Source organism: Polistes dominula, unplaced genomic scaffold (genome assembly GCF_049000335.1).
Source record: "Polistes dominula isolate Pdom_NZ unplaced genomic scaffold, Pdom_raw_medaka contig_28, whole genome shotgun sequence".
Classification (NCBI taxonomy): Eukaryota; Metazoa; Arthropoda; class Insecta; order Hymenoptera; family Vespidae; genus Polistes; species Polistes dominula.
Window position 1 is genome coordinate 3,645,938 of NW_028300879.1, and position 21,867 is coordinate 3,667,804.

At 28.4% G+C, this 21,867-nt stretch overlaps 1 protein-coding gene and 1 non-coding gene across 3 annotated transcripts in view; both read left to right on the plus strand.

The window, feature by feature from the left end:
• The window catches only part of neur (E3 ubiquitin-protein ligase neur), a 93,005-nt gene that overhangs the window by 38,134 nt on the left and 33,004 nt on the right, over nt 1–21,867 (plus strand). Inside the window, exon 1 of one of the 2 annotated variants that reach the window (XM_015328683.2) lies at nt 9,920–10,585. The exons of the other annotated variant lie outside the window; for it this stretch is intronic. Within the exon in view, the coding sequence (XP_015184169.2) occupies nt 10,213–10,585 (373 nt within the window). The 5' untranslated portion in view covers nt 9,920–10,212. Of the gene's footprint in view, nt 1–9,919; nt 10,586–21,867 lie in introns of those variants that run through there. 2 annotated transcript variants of the gene reach the window in all.
• TRNAK-UUU (transfer RNA lysine (anticodon UUU)) lies at nt 17,888–17,960 on the plus strand. Its single transcript has one exon. It is a non-coding gene; the product is annotated as a tRNA-Lys (tRNA).

Genomic DNA, 21,867 nt, shown 5'->3' on the forward strand with positions numbered 1-21,867 from the left:
ATGAAATTTTGTTGATTTTGTGTGATTTTTTCCAACCTAAAATGTAGGATAATTTTTATCGCAATTTTTTTGTGTATTTTTTATTACTAATCAAGGGATTTATTATTTAGAGATTATATATGCCTTTAGGTTCTGTAAGTTTTTTTTTTTTTATAGATGTCATTGAATTAAAATTTAATTATTTCGATATACTTAAGTCACACATTATTTTCAGATTAATTTGATGACTGCATTAAATAATTTAGAACTATATTAAATCAACATTTTATAACAAAAGCCACAGCAACGCACCCCAGCAACGCAAAAACCAACCCTACATACATCGAAATAAGAAAGATACTTTGTGAAAGATATATTTTTTTCATCGTCCATCTTTCGAACTCTTTCTCTTTCTTTATCTCTCTCTTTTTTTTCCTCTCCCACCCTCTTTTACTGTTTCCTCCCTTTCTTTGTGGTTGCCTCGGGTGACGTAGAGTTTCGTGTCACGATTGCTCGAAAAACTGAAGGAAAAAGGCGAAAGGTTGAAAACCGTTCGAGAATATATATATATATGTTTTCCTCTCTTTTTTTTACCCCTCCTCCCTTCCTTACCCTCTCTCTTCGGACTATAGTAACCCGAGCCGACAATACACTTCTAAAATGCCCCCGCGTCTTCTATATTTTCATGGGGGGTTGCGCACGCGCCAGTCTCTCCGACTTCCTGCCATCCGCCTTGCTTCCGCTATTTCACATTATGTTATATGCACACACCATACTCCTCTTCCCCCTTCCCCTGCCTACCCTTCTCCACTAACATCCTCGTTTTCGCCCTACGGACCTACCTCCTTAAGCCCTCGCTCTCTACGGAAACACATCTGCACTTCGATATACTTATATGTACCTATATATATATATATATCAAATATATGAGAGAGATAGAGAGAGAAAGAGAATCGCGAGACATCGCGAAAGACAGATGTTGAACCGGACGATAATCCTCCCTCTCAATTCCTCCCTCACCTTCTTCTTTCTCTCTCTCTCTCTCTCTCTCTCTCTCTCTTATTTTCATTTTAATTCTTCTTCTTGTTCTTCTTCTTCTTCTACTCATTTTCTTGCCTACTCTTTTGCTAATTAAATCGCCTAACTTCGTTATTGAACCTCTTTCTTCTCTCTCTTTTTCTTTTTTTTTTAAACCTTTTCTCATGTACTAGGAAGCTTATATGTATTATATTTATTATTCCGTGTATTTTTTTTTTTTTTTTAAATTAAAATATAAGATTTTTATATTTAACCTATAGAGTAGGTATATTAACGCATATATGCGTTTGGTAAAAATTATCGGAGTGATCTATTGACGTATATATGTGTTTGTTAATATTAATGTAAAATAATGTAATGTGTTTATATTAATTCATTAAATTATATTTAAAAATCATACTTTTATTATTAAATATAATTTAATAATTATTATATAATGATGTATTAATATATTAATATTAATATAATAAATTTTATAATTATTAAAATATTGTCAATAATAAATAATTCCATTCTTACAAAATATTTTAGTTAAAAGTATACAGCACTCAAAGGGTTAATTAATTTTTATACCAATAATTTATAGTAAAATATATATTATATTAAGTACACAAAAATATATTTATATTAATTATAAAATATAATTATATATATATTATATAATAATAATTAATAATTATTACAATAAAATGAAACAAAATGATAATAATATTGTTTTTGCAATTAACACATTTTTATTTTTTATTCTTTTACCTATATAAATATTTATTTTCATAACTAGCACATGTCACGCGAAATAACGTGAAATAAATTAAAAAAAAAAAAATAAAGATACAAATTATTCAAACGATCCGCTTCGTGATCTTAATCTCATTCTCATTATACGACGTTTGTTATATTAAAACTGTTACAACTCGTAAAAAGATATTTACCCTATACGTTGAAAAAATAAGTAATATTTCACTCGCTCCAGCTAAGATTAGTCTTACCTTTCATCTTACCGAATATTTAAAACACGATATCACACTTTTTAATGGTTAAATGTCGGCTAAAGGTTCTTTTAGTTTTATCTCGTAACAAAGTGCAACATAAATTTTTACAGTCATCTCTTAATATTATATGTCGTTTGTATAACGTTGTACACAAAACTAACAAATTTTATCTAGATCGTACAAATGAAAAATAGATAGATACACGTGTGGTGTAACGATATGAAACATTTTCTTCAAACATTTTATTGCAAATTCGATAATTCGATACGAAAAATGATGAATCCGGTTAATTGATTTATTTTGAAAAATGTTGATATTAAAGTTGAATAATCAGAATAAGTAAAGTAAATTACATTTTTACAAAATAATTATATTTACTTGATATTAACAGAAACAGGATTCTAATAAAGTATACTACTCTTCTCACACTGTTACCATGTTTTCTCATCTATTTTCATTGTGTAATTTATGATTAGCGAACCTAACCGATCGTTAATATCATACAGTCTTTCATATACTATCTTACTAGTAGCTATATACGTGTAATTACCTTGAAACATCAATATATATATGTACGTATATATACATGAGTATATATATATATATATATATATATATATATATATATATATATATATACTCATTATATCATAGACAGCGTAAACTATTAAATTGCTTGACTAATTAATGCAAAATGTTACAAGACCGTTCTTACTGTACGACAGTATAATGCATAAGGTTTTCAATTCTATAAATCAGCATATTCTATTGACAAATAGACAAAATGTTAGAACAATATAATTCATCTTTAAAATTCATCTAATAATTTTTCTATCTAAAAATATTTCATATTATTAATATAATATATATATTTTGTAATTAATATATATTTGCAATTAATATATAATATAATTGTATTTTATAATTAATGTATATTTTATAATTAAATATAATTATATTTATAATTAATATAATATATATTTGCAATTAATATAATATATATTTGCAATGAATATAATATATTTATAATTAAATATAATTATATTTGCAATTAATATATTATTATATTATATATTTATTATATTATATTATATATTATTATATTATATATTTATTATATTATATTATATATTATTATATTAATATATAATATATAATAATATATAATAATTATAAATATGTATATATATATATATTTATAATTAATAAAATATATATTTTATAATTATAATTATAAAATTATTAATTCGTAATTCGATTGTATCATTTTTTAAAACAATAATTTATACTAAATCATTATTTTATTTTTTTTTATTTTTTTGGTTACTCTCATTGCAAAAATCTCGCTATGAGTTTATTTAAAATCCTAAATATTTTTATTTTCTTTCATTTATGTTTTCCTTCCAACGAGTTTACGGTTAGTATTATAACAACGTGTGGTAACATTTACATTTTTTCCCTTACTCCTTTTTTTACATTCTCTCTCTCTCTCTCTATCTCTCTCTTGGTAAACTTAATCTCAAGTACGATAAAACGTTTTGCTATACACACTAGAGATGTACGAGTAAAACTTCTCAACACGGTGTGTTATAACGCTTATGGGTAGATGTAAACAACCGAGCCGTGTCTCCGTTTCCTCAACCATGGAAGCCGTCCCCCGGATTTACGATTGTTGCCATTCTGCTCGTGGAATCGTCAGGATATATCCCCCGAAATTGTAGGAAACTCACTGCCAACTTGAGTCTCCTACCCACGCGTTTCCTCCATCTCTTTTCCCCTCATGTCCCCCGTCCTTACCCTCATCCTCAATCTCATTCTCATTCTCCATTCTTCATTCTCCATTCTACTTCTTCGTTCATGAACTCTCTCTCTCTCTCTCTCTCTCTTTCTCTTTCTCTTTCTCTCTGTGCAATTTAACTTACGTATTTTCCGTCCATTCATGTTTCCTTTCAACACTGACACTGTCTACTACCATACTTGGATAATTAACTATTCTGATTGTTTTATTATTATATATTATTATATTTTTTTGGGGAGGGGGTGAGTTTATGCTATTATACTGAGTTATGGTCATAATATCGTAAATTAAATTGTTATATAATATTATTTATTTATATTATTATTAATTAAATTATTATTATGTTAGGTCGTCCCAGAAGTTTCTGTTTTTCTGTTTTATTTTTGTTGTTGTAATTTTCTGCACACAATATTTTTTATGCAAAATAATTTACGGTATAGAAAAAAGTAATGTATATATATATAGAGTAGAATCGATATTATTAAGTAAAAAAAACATAAAATATAATAAAAAATATTACCCATATAATGTTGTGCAATTTATTACGAAGAAAAAGCAATAAATTTTGGGACGACCTAGTATATTATAAATTTTATAATAATTATATTAATTATATATATAAAATAATAGTTATATATATTTAATAATTTATATTAATATATTAATATATAAATTAAGTAATTTATATAGATATATTATTTATGATTTATACGATTATTTTATTTTATATATATATATATATATATATATATTTTTTTTTTTTTTTTACTAAAATAAATCAAATGGTTGTTTTTGTTAATAGAGAAAAAAGAGAGAACAATTTTGTATTCATTGATATTTCAAGTTTATCTGTGTAATTAAATTAATTTTTAGATAAATATAAGATTTATTACAAATTGTTGCATTATAATAATATAATTAAAATTCCACTTATTAATATTATTATTAAATATTATTATTTATCGAAGGTGGGAGTAATAAAAAGAATAATATTTATACTAGTAATATTTGTCGTTTTTTATTTTTTTTTATTTATTTTTTTTTTTCTTACAACGTGGAAACGAGTAAGAATTTTTCTTAGCACGCGCGTCCTGAAATTCACGCATCTATGCACGCGCGGTCAACAACAACAACAACAACAACAACACAAGAACGAACGGTGCAGTGCATTATCATTTTATAATGACGTGCGAAACGCACACGCTTTCCTTGTATGCAACTTGTATGCACACTTACCATACATCTTTGTATTGCCTTGTGTTAGATGTAAGAACAATGAGAGATTATAACGTGCGTGAGTGTAATAAGTTGCGTGTAATTAACGGGGGGAGGAACCATGCTACCGATCGACGAGATGCAAAAAGACAGAAAAGAAAAGAAAAGAAAAAAAAAGGCCATTTTATAATTCCAACATTAATTATTTCGTAATAATCACGCGCAGGAGGATTCTTTTTAAGAGTTATGGTTTTTCCTACGAATACAATGAAACCGTTATAATCTTCGTCTTTATCTATTGTTTTTTTTTTCTTTTTTTTTTTTTAATAAATATTATATAACAAGTAGAAGGATAAAATTAAATTCGATTGAATAATTAAATTTTTATTTAATTTTTAATTTAATTATAATTATATTATAATTAATATTAAATATTATATTATTATATTTAATTAATTATATTATTTTTAATTATATATTATTTAATTATTTATAGTATTTAATTTTATTTTATTTCATTATATTATAATTAATACATTAAATATTATATTATAATATTGAATTAATTAAATATTATAATATAATATTTAATAATTATTATATTATAATTATTTTGTATTTAATGTATTAATTTAATTATAATTATATTATAATAATTATTAAATATTATATTATAATATTTAATTTTTATATATATATATTTTTTTTAATATTTAAAAAATAATTAAACTAAAATCGTGAAAGTATTGCTTATCTATGTATATATATATATATTTATGGGAGTTTAAAAATCGGTGTTAATCGTTTTCAGTTTAAACGTAGTACCAAGGGATTTAAAAAGTTTCAACATTAGGTAGAATCTGTTTTTCCCTGCTAAATGTTTGTGCTATAAAGTTCGCCAAATGTAAAAAGTTTTGTATCGTTGAGTTAGAGAGACCAGCACGATTCGTTTTTTCCCTTTCCTTTCGTAAACTATGTGGCACAAAAAAAAAAGAAGAAAAAAACCAGAAAGCTCGATGGTACACAACCCACTTAACAAGGACTCTCTTTAGTAAGCCCTGATATTAAATAGAATTAGATCGATACGAGCGTACTTATGATGATGGAGGGTTACTCAGAACAGTTTCGCAACGTTGATGGTGTGACAGGGGAATGTCATGAAAAGGGGTGCATAATGTGGGACGAATATATCCGATGCACCTTACTGGAATTTAACCTGTTACCGTACTTAAATCAAAGGGTTCCAAAATATCGTGACATAAGGGTTGAATAGAATGGTTCAAAAAATTCCTATTAATTTTATGATGTCTCACATGCAATTTTTAGAAATATTTACAAAAGAAAAGAGATTATGATGATTTAATAATTATTATTCGTGATATATCTAAATTTATATATTTAATAGCAGTAATTATATTTAAATAAATAATAATAATTAAGAATATTATATTAATTTCAAATAATTTAAATTTATATTAATTTATTTTATTAAACAAATTTTAATATAAATTAGAATATTAAATTTATATATAAATATAATATTGGTTTATATATTAATTATATTAATTTTATTAATTAAACCTATAATATATTTAAATAAATTTAAATTAATATAAACCTATATTATGTTTATATAAGTATAATATAGGTATATTATTTATAATAGGTATATTAATTATATTAATTATATTAATTATAATAATTAAACCTATATTATATTAAAATAAATTTAAATTAATATAAACCCTTGAAATGAAACCTTTCTTGTGTATATATTTATACATAAAAATTTTTTTTATATATACACACGAGAGAAAGTGAGAAGATTGTAAATGGCATCAAATAATGAGATACCTATATCCTTTCGATGAATCGATCATGGCAACCGAGACTTAGGTTTCAATGTTTTTATTCGATATAGAACCAATCTCTGAATCTAATATCATTCCTTTTTGTATGAGAGATAGATGTACGTACGTCTGTTATCATTGTGTCTTCTCCTTCAGGGTATAGACTCTGACCTCGTAAATTGAGTTTCATCTTGAAAAGTAGAAAAATCGAGAGACGGACCGATATAAAGATAAACATCGATAGAATAGATAGACGATGTAGAATTGTATTTGTTCCGAATACGTCCATTCTCGTTACTACATCTTCTTCTTCTTCTTCTTCTTTTCGTTATTTTTACAGATACCTTTTTTATTAATATATTATTCAGTAGTGTACGTTAGTACGATGTAAAAAGGATTCCATTTCAATTCGATTTATCTTAATAAACTATCAATGTCAAGAAATATATATAGGTATATAACTTTTACTTAGGGTTTTTTTTAATTAATTTATTATTTTTGAATACGCCCGTATCCCCAAGTCTAATCATTTATTTGAGAATAAAATAAGAATGATTCATCTCTCAGCTGTATTTACCTGGTCTTTATTGTTAAAGATTCTTAATTATGCTAATATATGGGTACCTGTATATATATATATATATATATATATATTAAAAAAAAACGTCCTTTCATATAGCATCGTAATTACATCACACCTGTTTATATAATTAAATCATCATTATAGAAAAAAAAAATCTGCAAAATCACAAAATGACATTTATTCTTTTTCTTGTATTCGTTTTGTGACGTGTCATTCGGTTCTCTGTTGGTCTCTCATGGGATGAGAAATATATCTCGAGTCCCATGGAAACACGATCTTGTAGTGTCTCTCGATATGCTTCAGGACTTTGTAGTTTCATGTGGAAAACCAAAAGGAAGATACCCACACTGACACACTTGGTCTCGGTCAGTGATGAAAACCTTCTCGTCGTGAGTTCTGCGTATCTTCGAGATACTCCCATTCAATTTCAGAAACTGCAAAGAGGTACATTTCTATGATTATATCGTAAAAATATTGACTCGCCCGTTATATTTTCATCGTGAGAAAGAGAAAAAGCGTTGAAATCTCAGCGAACATTTTGGACGTACTTTAAAAAAAAAAAAAAAAAAGAAAAAAATACACGGAAGGGGTGATTTTCCTGAACTCTTTTTCTTCGCCACCGACGTAGTAGATATGAGAAAGAACGAAAGATAAAAAAAAAAAAAAGGAAAAACTTATCTCGTCCGTACTTTTCATACCGCAAAGTGCGAGACTGCATTATTCATGAAGCGTGGAGTAAGAAAGAAGAAAGAGAGGGGTGCCCTGGCATTTGGACCATTTTCAACGGCAAATCCACGGTGTAGTTCGTCCGGGATATTTTCTACGGCTCTATTTACATACATCTCTTGCCACTGAATCACACGGTGTTTCTCTTCTCTTGCAGTTGCCCTTTCAGTAACGCTACTACATCTCTCACGAAGTACACTGAAGAAGAAGAACGTTTACCGAGAAACGTTTTTATCTTACGGAACGGAGAACAATAACCTCATAGAAAATCGTTTTCTCATTCTTCAACAGATCTTGATCGATGAATTATTACTTTTCCTTTATACCACATATATACATATATGTGCCCATAATTATGAAAATGGTCTAAGACAAAATTAAAAGAAAAAAAATGAATTTATCAGTTATTACGCACCACATTATTTTAAACTAAATAAATTCAATGTAATTTTCACGATATTATCAAAAATAAATCGTTAGATAATATTTGTTATTTCAATATTTTATAGAATTTGTATAAAGTGTTCAAATATATATTTTTAAATATCTCGAAAACAAGAGATATATGACTTAGATCACCTTCATAATTATGGGCCCATATATATCGTATCATTTTATTATTTTTGACGATACGAGTGGGGTGTGTGTCTATTCGAAAGAAGGAAAGAATTACATTTTGTTTGTTTTTTTTTCTTAAGGGATGACAGTAGGTACGCGAGAAACACACAGCCCCATGGTAACAAGCCTAGTATTCCAGAGAGGAAAAAAAAAAGATAAGTAAAAAGAAGTAGAGAGAGTAGTAGTAGAAGTAAAAGATAAAAAGAATGAAAAATAAAACGAAATAATACTCGCGGAGGAGAGGGCTCGTCCGACAGATCGATGCACGGGCCGTCCAGTCGGCGGGTAGTTTGAATTTCCAACTCTTGAGAGATGGAACCAATGGGCAACACACATGTACATACACACACATATAAATATATACGTTTATATATACACGTGGACGTGACACGTACGTCGCGTAACACACGTAGGTATTTAGAATGGATAAAGACAGATATACAGGGAAAACAAGAGAGTGAGAGAGTGAGAGTGAGAGAAACAGCAAAGCACATGAGGGGTGGCCCGGTGCGTCGTCCCAGGTAAGGGGCAGCTGTCCACCAGGTGCCACTCGCCCCACTGCGCGCGCCCAATCTATCGGGCCCTTGTAGTGGGGGACGCGACGATCCTATTGGTTGATGGCTCGCGCGCGGATCGGAGATACTCCGGCGCGCCGTGCTCGAGCAGTCAGTCGTCCCTGGGCGCTCGAGGGACCCGCAGTCGTTCGGTAGATTCGCTTTACGGCGCATCGTTCGCCGCGGCTAGTGTGACACGCGGTTGATTTTTCTCTCCCCCTTTCTTTTTTTCTTCATTATCATACTCTTATTCTTATTCTAATATATAATTTTTTTTTTTATTATACATATATATTAATTCTTTAATATATATATGTATATGTAATACAAAACAACGAAATCACATTTCGAGTTACGTCAACTTGAAGAAAGGAGATCCGTGGCTGTGAGTGCAAGAGAGAAAGATCTAAATAAGAAGAAGAATTTCTAGTCATTGTTTCGCTACTCGTGATTTATTATTATTATTTTTATTATTATTGTAATATATATATTTATATAAAAATATATATTATTATTATTATTATTAATTATATATATTTTTTTTCTTTGGCGAAACAATTCCGTTTTACGGGAAACATTTCTATCGGTGGATTCTTTATTTCATCGTCATCGATATTGTGCTTCGAGTGACGGACAAAACTGTGTTATTTTGCGTATTTTGATTTTGATACGTTTCGATCGTTCGTTTCTTTTTTTTTGTTTTCTTTTTCCCTCACCGCCAAGAAAACGGATAAAAATACAACATAATCATCGTCATTAGAAGTTGGATTCTATCATCGTGATATTTGGTCTTCGCACGTATTAATTATTTCAAGATTTTCGCACGCTCTCGACTCTCGAGAGCAGTACGGCCAGATTTATGGGGGTGTCCGGAGAGTGCGCGGTCAAGGGCAGCAAGAGCCAACCCTGTCACTGCTGCGCGAGTCACGTCGTTGCTAGTCCAAGCGCAAGCGTGCACCAGCAACAACTTCAACAACATCACCATCATCATCATCATCAATTGCAACAGCAACAACATCAACGGCATAATAATAATCATCATCATCATCACCATCATCATCACGAGATACATCATACCATTAATCCGAATTATAACAATCACAATCATCGTCATCAAGATAAAAATAACGCGCCGGTTGAGGTACAAAACAACGGTGACAACAGCAACATACTCGGACCGCTTCGCAGCAAAATGAAAGTATTGAAGAAGCTTAAACGCAAGATGGGATTAGGTGAGCTCAGGCCACGCCTACGAATTTTTTCCCATTTTTTTTGAATCTATATATATATATATATCTTTTTATTTTGTTTTTATCTAAATTTCCACCCCACCCCACCCCCCGAAGTTTAACGAAATTTTCCTTAAGTCTTTCGAAATTTAATTTTGACATTTCGTATTGTATCAGGAACAATACAAATGGAATCGTGTATATATGTGTGTGTGTGTCTCTGTGTGTGTGTTTACCTAAAGTAAATATCATATTTATAAACAAACAGAGAGGTTAATGACCTATTTGTATACATCGAAAATCTGTCGTGAAAGTTTCGTCTGTTTATAAGTCAGGTATTTCGAAATATCATCTGTATGGAGAGGGTTAACATAAATACATATATATATTTATGCATTTACTACAATACGTGGGTAAATATCATTCAGTAAATGACTAGAGAGAGAGCGTTATATTTCCGAGGTTAACGTGTCGTCTATCCGGGCAACGATCTTCTTGTCGTTTGCTTCGTACTCTTCCGTATATTGTCGTTGGGAGGTATCAAAGGGCGAGGCATAAGCAAAAAGGGTACCGGCACCGAGTAACGTGTACTTCTTGTAGTAACACTCCTTCACCGTTGTATTATTTTGATCTCACGCGTCTAACGTTACCACCCTCTATATATAAATGGTTTATAACATTCTATGGGATATTATAAATCATGTTTCATTTTATTTATGGTAAATAAATATGAGAGAGATAGAAACAAACCAACAAATAAAAAATTAATCACATTTTCTTTTCTTTTAAATGATAAAACGTACCGAATATGAAATTACGGGTATAGGAGACAAAACATTGGTTTAGAAATAATTTATAAAAATGGTTAGAAAATAAAAAAAAAAAATAGGAATATTTGTTTAACTCACCGAACGAGAACGAACGACGGTAGACGAAATATAACGATTCAAAGTACGCAATTTTGGAACATTACTTTTTGCGGTTCGGTCAGCGGTTATCTACCATTCTAGTCTCCGATAATTATCGGCGATGTTCCGTGACCCGAGTTTTCCGATATATCCCACCACCAAAAAGCATGTGAGAGCTATCGGTCTTCGATGGTACGACGAATCCTATCCCTATCCCTTTCCTTCTCCCTTCACCTCCCTCTTGTCCACTTTTCTTTAAATGTTCGATCGAAATCTCTCGTTAATAGTTGACGTCCTTGTCGCAAAACTACTACCAATCGTGCTTCATTTAATTCTCCTTATTCGATCCTATCGTTTACGATGATCGTTTGCTTTCAAAATAAAAAAAAAATAAAAAATAAAATAAAATAGAATGCACCAGTTTTTATTGCAAGCTTTTTTTTATCTCGAAGAAAATAGTAAAATTTATGTGTGTCGATATATATATGTGTTTACAATTATGGAAGTGGATTGTAATTGTAAGTTTATTAGTTATTTTACACTCTATTATTTTAAATTAAATAAATTTAATATAATTTTCACGATATTGTTAAGAATAAATATATAGGGTAATGTTTGTTATTTATATATATGTATAATATTATAAATATTTCATTTATTTATTATTATATATAATATTATTTTTATCAATTTATAATATATAATGTTATATTATAAATTTATTATTCATATATAATATTATTAGTGTTTCATATATATATATATATAATATTAATATAGAATGTTTTAATGTTCAAATATAATTTTTTAAATATCTCAAAACAATAAAAATATGACTTACAATTAGACCACTTTCATAATTATGGGCACATAATATATTTACTTTTGTTTGTAATATATATTCTAATTTTAATTGAACATAGTAATATTCAACCATCTTTCTTTATAATCATCGTCCTAATCTGTCTTTCTCTCAAACCTTCCTTTACATCCCTTTTTCGTATTCATCGTTTCATCCTTCGCATCACCAAAAAAAGTCTCTACCACAATCCACTCCTCACCCCTGCCTATCAAGTCTGCCAGGTAGATTGTACTTATCTGCTGCAAAGTCTTTCGTACAGCTCGATTTTTTACTTTCCTCTTTTCCCTCTCCCCTCATCATCCTAACTGCAGCATCGTTTATCAGTACATACACATATACATACATACATATCTATCTTTACCCCTCGTCCTTCGCAACATAGACGCGTGTTTCAGTGTATGCGTTCGCATCGTTGACCGACTTTTCCTTCAATGGATGATTTAGCAGTAACCACGTGAGTCTCTTGCTCTTGTCTTCTTTTTTTCTTTTTCCTTTGTCTCTCTCTCTCTCTCTCTTTTCCTCTCTTTTCCTCTCTTTTCCTCTCTTTTCCTCTCTTTTCGTTTTCTCCTTCATGTTTCTTCTCTCCACCCTATTCCGCACATACCGTTCTCATCAGATATTCGCTGTTCCCAACCAGTCACGACCCTTTTTTCCACGAGCAGCGTCCATTGTCAGCGACAGCTTTTGCGAAGTGGAAACCTTCTTCCTCTCTTTCTCTTTCTCTTCTCTTCTTTTCTACTTTCTCTATCTCTCTTACTCTCTCTCTCTCTCTCTCTCTCATCGTCTCTTTTCCCAAAGAACTTTTTGTCTTGTCTGCCATAGCAGAAGTTGTAGTAGTAGTAGTAGTAGTAATAGTAATAGCAGAAGCAATAGTAACAGTAGTAGTGATTGTGATAGTAGTAGTAATAGTAATAGTAGTAGTAGTTGCAGTAGTTGCAGCAGGCTACATCGTTCTGCTGCATCTCTTCTTCTTCTCTTCTTTTCTCATTGCTTTTCACCAATATCTCTTTCTCTCTCTCTCTCTCTCTCTCTCTCTCTCTCTCTCTCTCTCTCTCTCTTTCTCTGGTTAGAACAAATTTTCAAGCACACCGATGACGCCATGAGACAAAAGCATCATCACCAACTACACACAACTATTACAAACACGGGAAAGCTCGATTGGGACTAGGCTAGTAAGATTTTTACAGTGATAATAATGAAAAGGTCATGAATGAAAAAAAGAAAAGGATTTTCATTATATTTTTTTTTTTTTTTTGTATTTCGTATTGTAGATTTAATGTGACTTGTTTCTATTATTTTATTTTTGTATTTTTATTACTTTCGTATTTTAAATATTCTTGTTTGTTAATACTAAATCTACTGTATACTATTTCCTATATACTTATTCCAATTTTGAATGGTCAAATGATTTTTCTATTTTGTACTTTAAATTTATCTTGACTTGTTTTTATTATTTTATTTTATTTTGTTTTGTTTTGTTATTACTCTTTCGTATTTTTTAAATACTAAATAATACTATTTTAATACTAAAAATACTATTTTAATACTTAACCTATTGTATACTATTTCGTATATACTTATTTCAATCGTGAATGGTCAAATGATTGTATTAAAAAATAGAAAAGCACATATCATGATATAGATTATTTTGTAATACATTTTTATCGCATTTTTATTAATTACAGGTAGCACTTGGTAGATTTAGTATTAATATATAAACAAAAAAATATTATGTATGCTGATCACACGTGTTAGAAGTGAAAACCCTTAACTAACCCTTAAAACCAAGCTTCAAGAGAATGTAGTTGTTTCATCGTTTCATTTCCCTTACCATGGATTTTCGTTCACTTTTTTCAAATCATCCCCATTCTAAAGAAGTTTTCACTTCAAAAAATACAATAAGGATTATTAATGTAAATTATTAATGATTTTCTAAGATCAGAAAAAAAGGAAATAGATGTATCGAATTGAAACTAGTATAAAGATGGACCAACGCAAAGTAAAACGATTCTTTTCGCCTGTTAAACTTTGTAGGAGGTCCGAAGTGAAAAAAATATAGGAAGAGAGAGAAAGAAAGAGAGAGAGAGAGAGAGAGAGAGGGTGGAGGTCCTTAAAAAATCATCCAGTCGAGAACCGGTTTGTTCGAGCTCATTTGTCTTCAGACGCGTGGCAATTGTTAACGCGAAAGTTAATGATTTCCGTATCGAATGATTTCAACCTCTTTACATGTTTGTGTGCGTGCGTATGTGTATGTTTTAAATAAGGCATGATTAATTAATTAAATTGATATTTAATTAACAATAATCGTTTAATCATTTGAGCCGTTAAATTTTTTCAAATCTTATTATCGATCCTTTGATGAACGCATAATTTTATATATTTCATATTAATTTATTGAATAATTAGAATTAACTGATTATTAAATGAGAATAATTTTAATTGACATTATTACAATAATAAATAATATATAACAAAGATAATAATTATTATATATTTTAGTTTCCTGAATTTAATGATCGTTGTATTTGACAAATAAGCTTTCAATTCGTTTTACTAGTAAAACAAATTCGATTATTATAAATGTATATATATATATATATATATATATATATATATATATATATATATATATAATAATAATATATTTTGTTTGACCTTTTTTACTTGTATTTTTTGTTTATTTTTTTTTTTATTAATAAATTCAGGTATAAACGATTTTTTTTTATTTACTTTTCTTATAGTAGGTCGGTTTCAAGCTGACGACTATTCTTGCGTTAGCAGCTGTTCGAACAACCAACCCCTCGCAATTTTAACCCTCGTTCTATTTTCTTCTTCCTTTTTTTTTCTCTTCTTGAAAATAACGTAAGGCTCTAGTTGTCTCTCTCTCTCTCTCTCTCTCTCTCTTACTTTCATTCGTTCACTTCCCTCGTCGTTTATTCTGTCTCTCTCAAATCCAACCTACCCTCTGTGGTTAAAGTAAAGAACATAACAACCTAAGGGTACCCATGGGTCTTTTAATTTTTCTAAATTCAATTTGTTACCTGAAGATTTCAAGGTAAAAGTGACCGTTAACGTCTCTTCTTTCCCTTCTTTCATATTTGTCATCAATGCATACATGCATCATCGATTATTATCATAGAAATTGAAATATCAAAAGATTCGTTGATTTATTTTCCTGAATGCATATTTCAAAATAATAAAAGAAAAGAAATAAAAATATCAATGAAAAATATAGACAAAATATTTTGTCCTTTACTTTAAGGTAAATTGACGATAAAAAACGAACTTTTTTTTTATAAGAACGAGATAAAAACAAAGATTAAAAAAAAATATAAAATGTAAGATTTCTTTTGTACTTAATTGGTAATTTCCAAAAGTATTTTACTGAATTTTATTGAAATGTTGACACAACGTTGCATTCTCATACAGCTAGGTTTTTGTTACATTAATTTATTTATAAAATAATTAATTAATTGAAAAATAAAAGGACAAAAAATACAGATAAGTCCAATGCCATCTGTTGGCCATAGATTTCTATGAGTGCGCGAAATATTTAAACATAATCTAATTTTTATCTATTCGACAACGTCATATTTGGGCTCACGTGAGCTAAAGAAACGCATAAATTATATTAATATAATAAAATTCCAATGGAATAGGAATCAGATCGATGAAAATAACGTGTTTTGATGATAAAATAAGAATCAGCTGATCGGTAGAAACTTTTCTCAAATAGAGAAAACACCAAATCAACAGCAACGTTTCAAGTTTCTTGTTATCATCGATTGGTTGGTTGGTTGGTTCAAGTAATAAAAGGTATATAAAAGGAAGAAGGTTTTATATATATATATATAAAATAATCTTTCCATTTACTTCTTTTATCTTTTGCTTCCTTCCTTTCATCTAGTTTTTTTTTTTTTTTTCATACGATATTATTTATTATTTCTTATTTCTTCATCGGGTGGGTCACGGGATTACCATGATGAATCATTCCTTTCTTTTCGTTCATTTTTTGCAAATATTCTTTAACGAAATATTCACGTCTTCGTAATACTCTCTTTATTTTACTTTGACGCAGGTGGAGTTTACGTTGTTGAGATTTAGTCGTCATCGTCAGTCATCAGCATTGTTTTTTTCTTTTAAATGAGAAACCCTTGCGTCATAGTTGAAGCAAATAAGAAAATTCAAGCTGCGTGTTATAGGAAGTACCTTTTTTTCTGTTTCTTTCTCTGTCTGTTACTCGTTGACTACCAATGGGGATTCTCCTTCTCTTTCTTTTACTTTATTTTACTATGTAAGAGTTGTAAGTCCAAGTGACTGACTCATTGCTTTCAGCAAGTTGTAAAATCCAACAATATGAGAGAAAGAAAGAGAGAGAGAAACAGAGAGAGAGAGTTAGTCTAATAGTAACCCAAGTGTTTCGAAACTAGTTAGTATAGTTAGTCGACAAATCAACTAGGAAAGTCTCTCAACAACCACTTTCTGCGTGAATTTTTTTCTCGACAGGTTTCCGTTGTAAAAAAAAAAAAAAAGAAAAATATACAAGAAAAATTCCAGCTTATCTATAGGAACGGAAAAGGTGATTCATTTTGGTATTTAACGATCGGAACTAAATTGATTATACATGACTAATAACCTCGTTTGTTTTGCCATTATTATTATTATTATGATTCTTTCAACGAGTATATATGCGTGATTATGATTGAAATGTAAATACACGTTGATGTATTGCTGTAAGATATTTATTAGTTTAATCGAAATCTATTTTTTTTTTCAATTTTTTTATTCTTTTTTTTTTTTTTTAATATCAGTTGTATATTTAATTTATAAAGTGAAAAAGAAAAAAATTCATTGAAGAAAATGGCGAAGAGAATAAATCTTTGAATAAAAACAATCACTGACCATTCTCACTAACACTTCATTTCTTTCTCTTTCTCTTTCTCTTTCTCTTTCTCTTTCTCTTTCTCTTTTTGCATTTACACGCGTGTTTTCTATTCATCCACCCATTTTCCGTTTAGTTCGTGACGTCACTACTCGCGAATGAAACCCGTCTTTGTTCCCACGAGCGTTTTACCAACCGGTTTCTGCCGTTGGTTCCGTATCGTCAATCAGCTGGTTGAACCGTTCGAATGCAAGGACACTTGCATTTATTAAAAAAAAAATCAAATAAATAAAAAAAATAACAAATTGGAAATAGCAAATGATCATCGTCCTCCTCGATAGGATATCATCATTATCATCCTATTATTTAATTTTTCTTTTTTATTACGTATCAATGTTACAATAATTTTGTTTATTTTATATTATTTTATTTTATTTCATTTTATTTTATTTTATTTTATTTTATGTTATTTCATCCCGATAATTATCGTGAAAATGTGTATTTATTTATATTACTTATTTATATTATTTATTATTAGTATTTATATTAGTTATTTTGAGTTAACTTTTTATAGTATTATATAATAATAATTATATAATATTATTAATATGATATAATAATATAATAGTATATTTATACTATAATATTAGGAAGCCTGGATAGCTCAGTCGGTAGAGCATCAGACTTTTAATCTGAGGGTCCAGGGTTCGAGTCCCTGTTCGGGCGATTTTTTTTTTCTTTTTAATATCAATGTTTCCTTAATAAAATGAATATATTGTTATAATATAATATTTATATAATTATAAGGATAATTTCTATAATATTTAAACGAAAATATATTTTCTTTGGTATCTTTGAACCAAACATCATTTTTAGTAAAAGTAGATAAAGCGAAAAAATTCGTGAGATAAAATGACAATTATGATCTTTATTTTAAATATCGATAATTTTTAAATAAACATAAAAATTTGTAACCAAAAGTAGACAAAGATAGATAAGCAACTGTCGGTCGTTTGTTTCCTGTCAGCCAATATCGAAAACGGAAACATAGAAAAAAAGTTCACTAAAGGAAGTCGTTTTCCTTTTTTTCATATCAAATTTTTTTTTCCCCTTGTAAATGCGTGATAATTAATCTTGTTAAATTGGTGTCACGGTTTCATCTTTTAAAAATAAAAAAAAAAATAAAAATAAATGCATACACGCGTGTATGGTTTAATTATGAATTCTGATTAAACCGAGTAACTTTGAAGAGGGTGGGAAAATGGTGGGGGAAACAGTTATACATAATATAATCACATACGCTTATGGGTATATAATAATTAGTAAAAAGTCATGGAACTAATAATAATAACAACGTTAGAGTTCTTTTTTTATATAATAATTATTTCACGAAGGTGGTAGAACCATAACTCGTGCCGGTTTTTAATTACTTGTATAGAAAGAACGTGTGGCATTATGATGAAGAATAGATAAGATATTCGTTTCTAAGAAATGTAAGGAAAATAAAGAAAGATAGAAATAGTAATAGTAATAGTAATAGTAGTAGTAGTAGTAGAAGTAGAAAAGCTTGTTCCATCAAAAGGGATCATATCTCCTTTCGTACGCATATATATGAAAGAAAAAGATAAGGAAGCAAGGTGTGTGAACACCCTAGGTTAAATGCGCACGTGCATTTTCTTTCTCTTTCTTTCATTTTTTCTTTCCCTTTTTTCCCCCTCATTTTACCTTCCCTCTTCGTAAACTTCCTACACCGGAAGCAACGAACGTAGATTTTAATGGCCGATGGTATACATTATACTTTAAAGTAAAGTATATATATATATATATATATATATACGTGGTGTTTTTGCATCTGATGCTAAAGGGGCAGAGCAACAAGCACGTGCTCTTGAAATGTATGAAAATGCATTTAAAGTAGTATATAGTTATTCTATTAAAATAATAAATATTCATCTTTTTCTATTACAATTTCTATTCTTCCCATTTATTCATTCATTTTCTATCTTTAATGTTATCATTTTTATATTATTATTATTTTATCTAATGAAACTTTGGTGTGTTTCGATCATTTTTAATTTCATTTTGAAAAATACAATGTTACAAATGGCCGCTTTAAAAAAAAACAATTATATATTATATCCTAATATGAAATACAATTTTAACAAATTACAAATATAAATAAAATATTTTTTTAAATTCATAAATTAATAATGTATATTTTATAAAATTATTTAATTTTGTTTTATATATTTTAGGACGATCATATTTGACTTCGTACGGGGGGAGGTGGGTTAGGTTAGGATCGTTTAAAAAAGCAATTATATTATATCCTAATATGAAATGAAATTTTAACGAATTAATTAATGAACAAAATATTTTTTTTAAATTCATAAATTAATAATGTATATTTTATTAATTAGTTAATTTTTTTTTTTTAAATTATACGAGCCAATCATTTGATTTCGTACGAGGTTAGGTTTAATGTTAATGATGTGTTTTTTATTTTTTATATTTTTTGTTAAAGAGAACATATTATTTTGTTATCAAAACATTGCTGTAATTTACTATCGAGTAAAAGAAATTTAGCAAGAAAAAGTAAGAGAGAGAGAGTGAGATAATATATATATATATATATATATATATATATATATATATATATATATGTATAGATATATGAGATTATTTAAGCACACAAATTGAGCCATGTATGCAACTGCCGAACATCTGTCGTCGTTCGTGAAGTGCCATACACGAGATGCGATCCAGAGGCAAAAGAAAAGCCCTGAGGCATCGCGTGAGAGCTTTTTCGTTATCCCTTATACACATGTATGCATGTACATATGTGTATATATATATGTATGTGTCAGAGAGTCTCGACTCTTTAATTAAATTTCTTCTTCTTTCCGACAATATATATATATATATATATATTTATATAATATCACCGATATTTGAAAATTTTTATTTTTTTTTAAATTAGCACAATACGTTCGTCCCTTTCTTTTTTTTTATTTTTGTCTCCTTCTTCCTTCATTTTTCTTTCTAACTCTTTCTTTCTTTCTTTACATTAAATTACATTAAATTACATTACATTATTATACTTTGAACGTGTACGTTGTTTTAATAACGAGACATGAATAATATCATCCCCTTTGGTATATTTAATGAAAGCTTTTTTTAAAGACATTTACAACTACCCTCTGTCCCTCCCCCTTATCTTCCACCCTCTGTACAGTTAAAAAGACAAGAAAATGATGGAAGAAAAAGAATAAGAAAAAGAATATGTATTTTTCTTTCTCGTTGTCTCGAACGAATGAACGAATGAACGAACGAACGAACGAACGAACGCACCCTCCTCGTCGAGATTTATCGAGGCTGCCTTTTTAAGGTTTCTTTTTTTCTCTCTTTCTCTCTCTCTCTGTCTTTCTCCCTCTTTCTTTCCATAGGATGGTCTACTGCCCCCCAGGATCATTCACCGTACTTTTAATGGAACAAACCGTTGAGACACACCGTCGACGAAGCCATTCTTCGATCATCGAGCTTTCGTCTGGCATCGAGCTGGCTTCTCTTCTTCAACCCTTCCCCATCCTCCCCCCCCCCACCTATTCCCCTATAAACCCTGTCACCACAACCCTACGTCTTTTTCTATCTTTCTCTCTCTTTCTCTCTCTTTCTTTCCTTTTTTTTATTCTCTTTCATACTTTAATGTCATCGTACTCCCGCATATTTAAGACATTTTTTGTTGTATTCCTAAACGTCTTGTATTACTCGGTTGCAAGCATGAATAATTTAATAGTGTTAAAATCCTTTTTTGAGGTAAAATAATATTTAAGAGTACGTCATAGTTTTTTTTTTGGTTCATATGTTAACAGAATGAATTATTTAATATTTGTTAACGTGTGTGTTTTGGTGCGCTGCTTTATTTAATTATTGATATATTTATATTGTAGTGTATGGGAATTATTATAATTTATAATATTATTATATATTAATAATATTATATTATATAATAATATTTATTTTATTAATATATATATTATTAATATATTATTAATATAAATAATATTATATATATATATTAATATTTTTATTATTACTAATATATTATAATACTATAATATTATAATATTATTATATTATTACTATAATATAATATTTTATTATTAATTATTAGAATTACTATATATATATATTTATTATTATATTATTAGAATTATTTTATTTTGTTATTAAATTTATATAATATTTACATTCTTTTCTTTTGTAAAGAAACATTAAATTAATTTTGTAATAGAAACATTAAAACATTTTGGTACAGTAGTAAAACAAAATAATATTTTATAATTTAATTTAATTTTTTTTTTTTATTTATGTTTTTTAACAGGTAAAAGGGGAAATAAGACAAACAACGAATTGAGTTTACATAATATTTTCATGTTTTTTTTCCTAACAACAAAACATTCGATACAATGACTAAAATGAAATAATATATTCTAATTGTGTTTTATTATTATTTTTTTTTTTAATGTTTTTTAATGATTAAAAAAGGCTTGGAAAAAAAGAAAACAAAACGACAAGTTTTTATGATCAGTTCTTCTCTTTTTTTTTATTTTTTTTTTTTTATCTTCATTTT